This window comes from Prionailurus viverrinus, chromosome A1 (genome assembly GCF_022837055.1).
Source record: "Prionailurus viverrinus isolate Anna chromosome A1, UM_Priviv_1.0, whole genome shotgun sequence".
Classification (NCBI taxonomy): Eukaryota; Metazoa; Chordata; class Mammalia; order Carnivora; family Felidae; genus Prionailurus; species Prionailurus viverrinus.
Window position 1 is genome coordinate 101,600,237 of NC_062561.1, and position 12,199 is coordinate 101,612,435.

Consider the following 12,199-nt stretch of genomic DNA (forward strand, 5'->3'; position numbering starts at 1 on the left):
CTACGCTTTTGCTTTCCCAGCCTCTGCCTGTGCTGTCCCAACCCTAGAGGCAGGTAACAGCCTTGAGGAGTTTGCCAGGAAAACAAAGCAGGGAAAAAGATTTTCCAGGCAGCAGGGACAACATGTATCAGAAACTCTTTTTAAAAAAGGAGTGGGGTGGGGGGATGCTGCCATGGATTTCAAGAAAATAAGATTAAATAAATTTTTTTTTAATGTTAATTTTTCAGAGATAGCGCATGCACACACAGACACACACACACACACACACACACCTGCAAGTGGAGGAAGGGCAGAGAGAGAGGGAGACACAGAATCCCACGCAGACTCCAGGCTCCCAGCTGTCAGCACAGTGCCCGACCCAGGACTCCAACTCACAAACCACAACACCATGACCTGAGCCCACGTCGGATGCTCAACTGACTTAGCTACTCAGGCGCCCGCAGAAAAATAAGATTTATGACATTGATGCCATTTCTTCACATCGTACTGGAAATTCTGATTAACCAACTTCCTTTCCAAGATATTTTCCCAGAATTTAAAAGAAAAACCCCTAACGATATTAGGTATATTGTACGTTTTTTAAATGGCAACACGGTAAAAATAGTGGCGTGAAAATGTACCACACACAGTGTCTGTGTGTGTGTGTGTGTGTGTGTGTGTGTGTGTATGTATGTCCACCTGCCCCGCCACCCACCCACACCCTCACGCCCCGCTGAACTGACTGACTGAAAAGTAACTGTGGAACTTAGTAATGGAGCCATCTGGTCGATAGAAGGGATGACATTCCATGAGGCAGCCACTGTATGATGTGTCTTATCCCTGGCCTTCAAGAGGGGTGACCCTGAGGGCTGGCCCAGTAGGTTGAGCCTTTGTGAGTCTTCAACACTCTCCTTCTGTGTATCCAGCAGCAAACATGCCAATTAAAGTGGTATTTTTTTGTTTGGGTGTTCAAATTTTTGTTTACATGCTGATTAGTTAACATACAGTGCAATACTGGTTTCAGGAGTAAAATACAGTGATTCATCACTTCCATACAACACCCAGTGCTCATCACAAGTGCCCTCCTTAGTGCCCACCCCCCACCCACCTCCCTCCACCAACCCCTCCGTTCTTTATCTACCATGGTAGGTTTTGCGATGAAGCCTCATGTAACTGGACTCAGAATATAACTTCAATTGTCTCATGCAGTTCAGCAGATGGAAACTACTTTTATTGCCTCCACACTGTCCTGCTTTAACTCTGGGACCTGACACTAGAAAGGGATTCTGCATCCTATTAACCAAGCCCGGACATGGGAGCTGTGCTTCTTCTGTTTGTGTTTCTCAGGGTGTATTCCTCATCGGATTCCTGGCAGCATCTTTGAAGGAAAAGAATTTTCTTTATTGAATTAGTGACCAATTTTTTTTTCTAAAAAAAATAATATACATATATATGAGACTTTGAAGCATATGGATATGTTTTGAGAAGAAAATAGTTTCTATTTTCACTAATTGACCAAAGAAAAGTATATTTGGGGAGGTTTCCTGAAAAACCAAATGTTAGTATAAAATATTGATTAAATTCATAAATATTTACCATTTGCTTGATAAAAACACGTTTCTTAAACGGAGTCAAGGAACAGACGACTTTGTTTCTGATTCGAAGAAGTACAAATATACAAATATTTTATGTTTGGTGATTTAATTTTGTCTTTTCAAATAAGTAATACATATAAGGTAGAAATACAGAGCCAGAGGGGATCTGATTTCATAATCACGGCATTGTGACCTCATATTTCATGTGCTACCGTTAAGTAGTTTTCTTTAGGGTTAAAGTAAGCATGCTTTTAACACTCTTTCGTGTCTTGTGACCTCAAGTTTAGCTTTTTCCAGAAGGGTGACTGAAAGAGGAAATAGGCTTACTAAGTATTTGAACCGTGTTCCTTCATCTTGGTGTTGACCACATCTCGCTCAGCAGAACAGGAGTTCAAGACAAACTCTTGAAAATAACAGATCACCTTCTCTTCCATTCTTGCCAAGCATCCTTCCCCCACCCCACCTTAACATTGTGTTTTCATGAGGATTTCACAGTATCTCTCATCCCTTGTTCCCCAGTCTTGACCCCAATGACCTAAGAATCAAGAAAATGTCATGTTAGTGCCTACTAATTAGCGCACCCAGAGAGCCTTTTCTTCTGGCCTTTCAACCTTCTGGAGGTAGGAACGCAAGCTGTCACTGGCATCATGCAGGGAAAATGAGCCTTTACTACCTTTTCCCTGTTTTGCAAACAGTGGAATAAGCCCAGCTGAGGCTAGAGATGAATATGCAGGTTAGGAAGAAATTAACCTAAAATGCACTGCTGGTTGCCTGATTGTCTTCTAGGTGACACAGCATGGCCGGGCGTCGAAATACCCACCCGTAATGGAATGCTCCAGCCTGCTGTGTCTGCCAGACTCTCTCTGTTGTCAGACAATTTGTTTCAATACCATCATACTCATTGGTGAAATAATTTTAAGGGAGGAATGTGCTCTGATTTAAAAAGTTTAAGGAGCATCCGAATGCATTTAAGTTTCTGTTGTTTTTAGACACGTTACAGGGAGACCTCACTTGGTACTAACTAAAGCATTTGGCTGGAATGCTCATTAATCAGTGCTGTTGGAACAGGGTCTCCTGAGCCTTCTGGGTTTTGGGGGCTCAGCTACTGTAATTAAAGGGATGAAATACATCATGGTCACAAACTTACCACATCAGACAACTGAGGGGTTTGAACTGGTGGAATTAATCTTTTTTTAAATTTCTTTTCTTTAGGTGTTTAAGATAGAAGTACTAATGAATGGAAGAAAACATTTTGTTGAAAAAAGGTACAGCGAATTTCATGCCTTGCACAAAAAGGTAACTTTTTTTCCCTTTTTCCTTGTATGTTAGATGCTGTAAGGTTAAGACTGTTTTCTGTGTTTTCTGAGAGCATTAACAGTTCCTGGAACCATACAGTTTCTTTTGTCATGACTGAGGTTTCCTTTTAAAATAAATTATTCAGTCCCTTAAAGGTGTGCTTTTTGAGTAGGTGGGTTTTCTGTTAAGGTCTTTTACATAAATAGATGTGAGGGCGTAAGCTCTTTGGGTGTTATAGGTTCACAAAGAATAAGACTGAGGCCTTATTTCATCCATGCAATACACTTAATGTGCTTTACAAAGAGGAAAGAAAGAAGCAAATGATGACTTTACAGGGAGAAATTTATTAAAATCAACTTACAGGTATCTGGAAAAGTAATATGCATGTCACATGTGTCCAGGAGCATTTGGGGAGAATGTAAACGGAGAACATGCACGATCCTTTTGAATTGCAAAGGCCACTTTGTAAGACTGGCGTTCGAGTTCTTGGATTCATTTCATTAAAAGTCTGAGATAAAAGAAACAAGAATTCAAAAGGAGTGGCTGAGTTTGGGGAGAAATGATAAAGAAGAGAAGAGTGAATACTTTTTATTTTCTGACAAAATTTGATGTTTTGCAGGCTAGAAATTATTTTTGGGGTGCTGACATTACCTTAATATGTATGTGTGTGTGTGTGTATATATATATACATATATATACATGTATATACATATGTATATATATGTATATACATGTATATATATGTATATATATGTATACACATGTATATATACATGTATATATGAGTATATAAACACATGCATGAATATGCACACACAGGTAAATGTATGCCATAATTCATTTTCTTCACTTCTGTTACTTTATTAGCTAAGAAGTTAGATGGGAAGATACTAAGTGAATATGTTAAGAAAGAGAGTCTATTCTTTTAATTTTATTAAAGACCTCTTAAATGTTCTGGAAATTATCAGTACATAAATCATGTGACAGTGTGCTTACTCTATATTAAAAGTTCTTTGGTTATTTTTTTTTAAAGTGAATTTCCCCACTTTTTTTTTTAAGTCAAGAGAATGGAGTATTCAGTATGAACTTTACCAGGATATTATTGAAAAATCAGTGAAACTGTTTCCCTCTGTACACTTTTCTCTTAGGATGGCAGGGGATAACATAAAAGTCATTCCTCAATTAAAATTTTGTCAAATCCAGATTCACTTCCAAAAGAAAGAATGCAGGTGGGTACAGATTTAAACCAGATGTTGCTGTTAGCTTTTAGGAAAGCTCCAACCTAGGAGTCTGAGAGAGGAACAAACCTGGAGTCTGGGTCTCCGTGCCTTCGCGAGGGCTTCTGTTTTTGTTTGCTTGTTTTTCACGGAAGCAGATCCCAGGGAGATTTCTGCTGGGCACCTCCTGCAATAAATTCTGACGCTAAGATTAAAACCAGATCTCAGCCCCCCTGCTCAGCCTCTGATGCCCAGGGTATGGACTAGGGCGCCTGTCACATGCAGGCTGCCTTCCTAACCTCCTAGCTCACCATGACCTCGACACAACCCAGCTGTCCCCAGCAGATATTCCAGGAGCAGCTCCACACCAGGCACAGCTGGGTGACTGCCAATTAGGCCCGCCCCGAGCGAGAACCTGCCGTGCTTCTAACCAGTGCAGGGTCGTTCCCCCCATGCTCTTCTCGAACAGGATTTTATTTTCTCCCCAGTGATTATAGGCAGTTCTTAGATACTCAGAGTCAGAAAAAAATTCCTGGGTTTTCTGGGATTCTTGTCTCAATTTCTGCATTTCGGTTAAGAAGGTTAGCTATTCTTACAATCATATAATCAGGCCTACCAGAGTTGAGAGAGTAAAAATTCTCAAACGTCTCAATTTTGTGTGTTTAAAACATCCTGGCTGGTACATAGAGATAAAAATGGCTTTGTGAGGTAGAGTTTTAGTTACGGATTTACTTGCCCCATTGCGATCGTATTAGATTTGGCTAAAAGGTTACCATAGAAGCTAGTTAAGGACAGATCGTGGTAGTAGTGTGTGCAAAAAACAGAAATCTGTCATCTTGAGTCTACAACTGTGTTAAGGATTGAAATCAGCCAAAAATTTACTCAGAATCCACAAGCTCTACTGATTGCTGCTGCCTGTGGTACAACTTGACCTTTTTATTACATTTTGATACCCCAATTTCCGTATTTGAATTCTGTGATGTGTTCCGAGTGCTGTTTCTTTTTAAGATTTTATTTTTAAGCGATCTGTGCACCCTGCACGGAGCTCGAACTCACAGCCCTGAGATCGTGAGTCACACGCCCCACTGACTGAGCCAGCCCAGCGCGCCTTGGCTGTTACATTTTTATCGAAAATATTTTCCTTTTAAATTCAGTCAAGTCTATTATGTAGTTTTCTTGCAATCCTCAACTATTTCTGCGCTGTGTGCAATTTGCTGTGCTGCTAGTGTCCTGGTTTTTCCGAAATTTTACTTTTCCTTCTCACTTGTTAAAAGTGTTTGGCCAGTGTCCCCAAGTTAATTCTAAAATGATAAATGAGGGGCGCCTGGGTGGCGCAGTCGGTTAAGCGTCCGACTTCAGCCAGGTCACGATCTCGCGGTCCGTGAGTTCGAGCCCCGCGTTGGGCTCTGGGCTGATGGCTCAGAGCCTGGAGCCTGTTTCCGATTCTGTGTCTCCCTCTCTCTCTGACCCTCTCCCGTTCATGCTCTGTCTCTCTCTGTCCCAAAAATAAATAAAACGTTGAAAAAAAAATTTTTTTTAAAAATAAAAATAAAAAAAAATAAAATGATAAATGAGCTATTAACAGGTGCTTTGCCTCTTTAGAATAACAGGGGCATAGCTCTTCTGTGTGCCTCAGACAAAAATGCTTCCTGGCTTATTGTCAGGCTAATTTTGAGGCAGAAGGTGAGACTGTTACCCATTTCACAGTTCATCTGGTTGTCTAAAGAAAGTTCTTAATGATTATCACTTCTCCAAAACTTTAATAATTGTTTTTTTTATAATTTTATTTTTTAAATTTTTTTGATGTTTATTTATTTTGAGAGAGAGAGCAGGGAAGGGGCAGAGAGAGAGAGGGAGACCCAGAATCTGAAGCAGGCTCCGTTACTGTCAGCACATAGCCCAGTGCAGGGCTCAAAGTTATGAACCATGGAGATCGTGACCTGAAGCATGGGCTGAAATCAAGAGTCAGACACTTAACCACCTGAGCTACCCAGGCGCCCCTATACAAAAACATTATCCCATTCGTTTACACTTTTCTCAGGATTTCTTTCTATTTTGGGGGAACATTCAAAAGGTGTTTTTTTTTTTTCATTTTTTTCACACCATAAAGCTAAACCTTGCAGGAGGTTTGGGGACAGGGTAAATAACCCATTGTTACCCACACATATTTCTACTCTGCTACCATAATGGCTGTTTTCCTTCTTTTCTTGAAGTTTTTGTTTGTTTGTTTGTTTTTTAAGATTTTATTTTTAAGCATTCTCCCTACCCAACGTGTGGCTCAAAATCACAACCCTAAGATCAAGTCGATTACTCCAACTGAGCCAGCCATGTGCCTCTCTCTTCTTGAATTTTTTAGTAAAGCAAATGCTGCTGGGCTAACCATGTTCCTGCATGGTGGTAATTACGGTGTCGAAGTTAAGTGTGTAGGCTCTGGAAGCAGAATTTTCCTGAGTCTGCCTTTACCTCTTCCTGGCTGTCAAGTTCATGGAGCAAGTTACAAGATCTTTCTGTGTCTCACGTTCCCCATTTGGAGAATGGGAATAATTACAGTACTAACGTCATAGGATTATTTTACAAACTAAATGACATTGTGTGTGCATCATATGGTAAACTTCCAATTATTGATGGCTTTCATTAGATATAATATTTTCCATATTCAGGGTGGTTTCCTTATGCTAGATTGCAAAAAGAAGCTTTCTCTGTCAAAGGATTTGCATATATCCTACCAAATTTCTTTTCAGAATGGTTATAGCAGCCAGCCAAAATGCAGCCAGCACATTGGAAAGTACCACAAAATCTCATTGTGTTTGAATATTACCCCCCAAAATTATATTTATTTACTTTAGCAAACAATGTATGTTGCCTTGTTGCTGTTTTCATTGGTGTGTCTTAAGTTTGTTTAAAAGTTGTATTCCCTGGGTGCCTGGGTGGCTCAATGGGGATAAACATCCGACTTCAGCTCAGATCATGATCTCACCATTCTTAGGTTCGAGCCCCTCATCGGGCTCTGTGCTGACAGCTCAGAGCCTGGAACCTGCTTCAGATTCTGTGTCTCCCTCTCTCTGCCCCTCTCCTGCTTGTGCTCTGTCTGTCTCTCTCTCAAAAAAAAAAAGAAACATAAAAATAAAAAAAGAAGTTGTATTCCCTTTTTTTTGACTGGTCTATCTACTAGAGTCTGATTTATTTTTACCCGTTAGTTTGTGTGGCCTGCTAATAAAATTTTAGCCATTTGCTGAAAGTACTTTTCACACAGGACCTTTTGGCCCTGATATTGATTTTAATTTACAAAAGCTTTAAATGTGTATGTTATCTGTTATGTCAATTTTCACTCTCTCAGATTCTGAATAGTAGTCATTTCTTCCAGAGTGGTGATGAGTATCTGCTTCCATTTTCTCTTAGCTTTTCTAGATTGGTATTTTTCATAGTGTGCACCTTGGACCATCTGTAACAGAACAGTATTGAATGACGTGAAGATTCTGTGTACTACCGGGACATGCTGAGTTAGAATCTCCGTGATGGAGCCCCGTAATGCGTCCTTTATTTTTATTTATTTGTTTATTAAAAATGTTTGTTTATTTTGACAGATAGAGCATGAGTCAGGGAGGGGCAGAGAGAGAGGCAGAGAAAGAATCCCAAGCAGACTCCCCGCTGTCAGTGCAGAGCCCCATGTGGGGCTCACGAACCGTGAGATCATGGCTCTAGCCAAAATCAAGAGTCAGATGCTCAACTGACTGAGCCACCCAGGCACCCCAGTTATCTGCCCTTTAAATCAGGATCCCAGGTGATCTCAGTGCCTTTTGAAGTTTGACAGTTCCTATTGTGTGTTTATATTTTTAGAGGCATCTCTTAGACAACCCTCCTCACCCACCCTCTGCCTATCAGGTGCACTGAAGCCACAAGGTTTGAAACCTCAGGGGTCTTAACCTGTGTTTCTCTTACCTCCTGTGTTCAGAGCGTCACCAAGTCCCGTTGATTCAGTCTTCCAAATTTCTATAATGTGCACCATTTAATTTTCCTCTTCTCTTTTGCCCTCCCAAGCCAGAGTCTTACTAATTGTCTAAGTATTGCTTTAGCAATTTCTGATCCTTGTCTTCTGATTCTTTCTCTGCTACAGATCAGTTTCCCTAAAGCACCATTTTCATCATTCTGTGGCGCAAACACATTGAAATGGGTCGGTGTTGTCAACCGTAGCATGGACATTGACCCTCACGACCACTTATCTTAAACTCTCTATTAGTTTCCAATTACTGGTAGGATTAGTCATCACAAATGTAGTGGCTTAAAGCAACACGCATTTATTATGCATCGGCGGGGCCGCGTTCCCCCTGGGAGGCTCTGGGAGAGAATCGTTTCCCCACCTTTTCTCACTTACAGAAGCTGCTCAGAGTCTGTGGCTTGTGGCCTCTCCATCTCCAAAGCCAGCAGTATGGTCGGTCACTGCAGGTTCTGTTTCTATCATCACCTCTGCTGTCTCTGCCTCTACCCTCTCTGATGATGACACTTCCGCCTCTCCTTTGAGATTCCATTGGCTGTACCTGCATACCCCAGGATAATGTCTCCAGCTCAAGATGCTTGACTTAAGCCCATTCTTTGGCCAGGTAAGGTGACACAGCCTTAAGTTCTAAGGGTCAGGACATGGACATCTTTTGCAGGAGGGGACCGTTAGTCTGTCAACCACAAACTCCTTTTCTAGTTGACCTTATTTCTTACTTTCTCATGAGAAAACAGCAGTGGCAGCCAATTAGTCTCCCCACTCACCCTCGTGTAAGAAGATCGCTGTCTGTCTTTGCCATGCTGAATGGCCTTCCCTCTGTGTTCTGATCTGTTCAAACCAAACTGAAATACTTCACGTTCTCCTTCTTTCCTGGGAGTTTCTTTTATTCCCTCAGGTCTTTGTTCTTGGAATTGCTGTTCCTTTATTTTATTTTATTTTTTTTAAAAGTAATCTCTATGCCCAACGTGGGGCTCAAACTCATGACCCCAAGATCGAGAGTCACATACTGTACTGACTGAGCCAGCCAGGCACCTCCTCGTCTTCCTTTAGAGTAGACGTTTCTGCTTAAATTTAAAGCATGTAAGAGATCATTAAAATTTACTTGTCTCTAAGTCTTGTCTAATTAGAAGACACTTTTTTGGGGGTTTTATACACATCGGGACCGTATCTTATCTTTCATATCTTCCTCCCTGCCTATTAGTGTTGGGCACGTATTAGGCATTAAATAAGTAGTCGGCAAATGGGATGTTTGGAGGACATTCTGCATATTTATGAATTAACTGGAGGAATGTTTTGGCTAAAAAACTCATTTCGATTGTGGGAGTTGAGTTTCTTGTAATTTCCATCCCAGGTTACACGAGTAATTCCTTTGTAGCTGTGTAGTCCCAGATGGGACCAGCACGCACACCACACTGCAACCCAAGCGGGCCCCCACTTTGTTCCTCTCTGTTCACTCTTAGCCTCGTATCTTTAAAAAAAAAAAAAGTTATGGGGATTCCTCCCTACTGTTGAGGCCCGGCGGTGATGGGAAGAGCCTTAGGCTTGTATGAGTTTCCCCTGTGCTCCAGTGGCACCTGCCCGCATCTCCTGTAGACAAGCAAGTTGCCACTTTACATGGTGGTCCTTGAGAACAGCTCTGCCTCCCCAGGCCCACGGTCACGGGCGTGCGGAGAAAGTCCTGCCCTGCATGGCCAACTGGGGAGCATATTTTACATGCCTTCTCAGCTGTTCACTTTCCGTTCCGGCCCAGAGGTTTCAGGGAAATACGGTGCTGGTTTGTTACGAAATTAACTGTCCTCATTCTTGTTATGCCTACTTTTGGCTTGAATAAAATAGTACATTCTTATATTTAAATTAATGAAGTACACATTTCAAAAGAACCGGAAGCTGCCATATGGGGTCACACCAGGAATAAAGCGCCTCATGTAGTGCTTCTAGAGGGAACCCTGAGGACGGACGGGTACCGAGGTGGAGGGAAAGGTTGAATTTTACCCCAAAGGCTCCTCACTTCTTTCCTTAACCTTTTTGTCACATATCCAGCTCTTTGTTTAGGTGCTTGGGAAAGTATCTGTGTTCCTTTCTCTGGAAGATTGGCACTATCACCAGTGAATATGTGGGACATCTGTGTGGAGGAAAGTCTGAGTAAACTCTTTGAATGGTATAAAGAGGAAAGGGTGGGGTGCCTGGCTGGCTCACTCGCTGGAGCGTGCGACTCTTGATCTTGGGGTCGTGAGTTCGAGCCCCACGTTGGGCATAGAGATTACTTACAAAAACCTTTTAAAAATTAAAAAAATAAAAATAAAAAGATGACTCCAGGCAGAGGGGATTGTGCCTTCAGTATCACGGAATCTGGTGGCTATCCGTGTGGATCAGAAAGGCCGTGTGGCCGGACGCAGCATGGCCAGAACAGTTAATCATCCCATGGAGTGGCAGAGGAGTATTTATCTTGTGAGCAGCTGAGCCCTGCTGGAAACATATTGTCTTGGGTTTGTCTCTCCTCATCTAAAGCAATTCATTACTCACCTACAAATGCTGTCACAGATCCCCGCAGCTATGATGATCGGCCTCCTCCACACTCCTGACATAAATAAAAAGGAAAAGTGTTTTCAGTACTCTATCTTTAAGATTTAAAAAAAAAAAAAAAAAGGAGAGACAGATAATGGAGTTGATTTTCTATTTTACAATGTAAGAAATGTCACGATTCAACAGTTTTTTTTTTTTTTTAATGTTTATTTATTCTTGAGAGAGAGTGAGCAGGGAAAGGGCAGAGAGAGAGGGAGACACAGAATCTGAAGCAGGGAAAAGGCAGAGAGAGAGGGAGACACAGAATCCGAAGCAGGTTCCAAGCCTGACGTGGGGCTCGAACTCACAAGCTGCGAGATCATGACCTGAGTTGAAGTCGGATGCTTCACTGACTGAGCCACCCAGGCGCCCCACGATTCAACAATTTTAAAGGAAGTTTCCTGAGGTTTAAATTGTAACCGAATAAATTTATTACCACAGAATACTTGAGCAATTTTGGCTTTGTCTCTGTTTGAGAAATACCTCAAATGGTGTAGAGATGAGATACATATTTATTCCCATACAATCATAAATGGTTTCTCTCTCTCTCCCTTGTTCCTCAGTATTGGATCAGTCTCATAAATAAATGAACATGAGGGGCGCCTGGGTGGCGCAGTCGGTTAAGCGTCCGACTTCAGCCAGGTCACGATCTCGCGGTCCGTGAGTTCGAGCCTCGCGTCAGGCTCTGGGCTGATGGCTCAGAGCCTGGAGCCTGCTTCCGATTCTGTGTCTCCCTCTCTCTCTCTGTCCCTCCCCCGTTCATGTTCTGTCTGTCTCTGTCCCAAAAATAAATAAACGTTGAAAAAAAAAAAATAAAAATAAAAAAAATAAATGAACATGTGCTAGTGTTTCCCATTTAACATAATACCTTTGCCTCCCTGCTTCCCTCCCATGTTGCCCACATTACTCTCCTTTCTTGGTAGAATTCCTTGAAAATGGAGGCTCTGCTCTATCCCTTCCTACTCCCTCCTTACCCACTGTTTGACTTCCCCAGCCTGGCTGGGCAGTCGGACTGTGCCCGCTTCTTGGAGCCCTTTCTTGTCTGAAGGTGCGGTTTCACCCCCTGCTCAGTGCCTGCCTGCTTCTCTGCCCTGCCTCTCAGAATCAGAGATCTCTGCCATTGTAGCCATGTCCCATTGCAGTGTAAGGAACTGCCACTTACTCAGCAGCTTAAAACAAGACAACTGTATCATTTGGGAGTTTCTCTGGAGCACGAGTCCAGGCACAGGTGTACTGGGTTCTCTGCTTAGGGTCTCACCAGGTGGGCATCCAGGTGTGGCCAAGGCTATGGTCCCATCTGGGGCTCAGGGTCCTCTTCCAAGCTTGTTTAGGTGAAAGTAGGTTTACTGCTCTCATGGGGCTGAGGCCCCCCCCCTTTTTTTTTTTGCTGATTTTTTGGCCAAGGGTAGCTCTCAGCATCTATGGCATGTGGTTGGAACAAGGCAAAGCCATGAGTCTGTGTGCTAGGACCGGGTCTCATAAAAGGTCACCTCATCAAAGGAACGGCTGTCCTGCCCACATTCACTGATCCCATATGACCCCATGGGAGGGGATTA

The 12,199-nt window shown here is 42.4% G+C and overlaps 1 protein-coding gene across 1 annotated transcript in view; it reads left to right on the forward strand.

Annotated features, from left to right (window-relative positions):
• The window catches only part of SNX24 (sorting nexin 24), a 159,549-nt gene that overhangs the window by 85,474 nt on the left and 61,876 nt on the right, over nucleotides 1–12,199 (forward strand). The window contains exon 2 of the mRNA XM_047875941.1: nucleotides 2,787–2,870. Within this exon, the coding sequence (XP_047731897.1) occupies nucleotides 2,787–2,870 (84 nt within the window). The remainder of the gene's footprint in view (nucleotides 1–2,786; nucleotides 2,871–12,199) is intronic.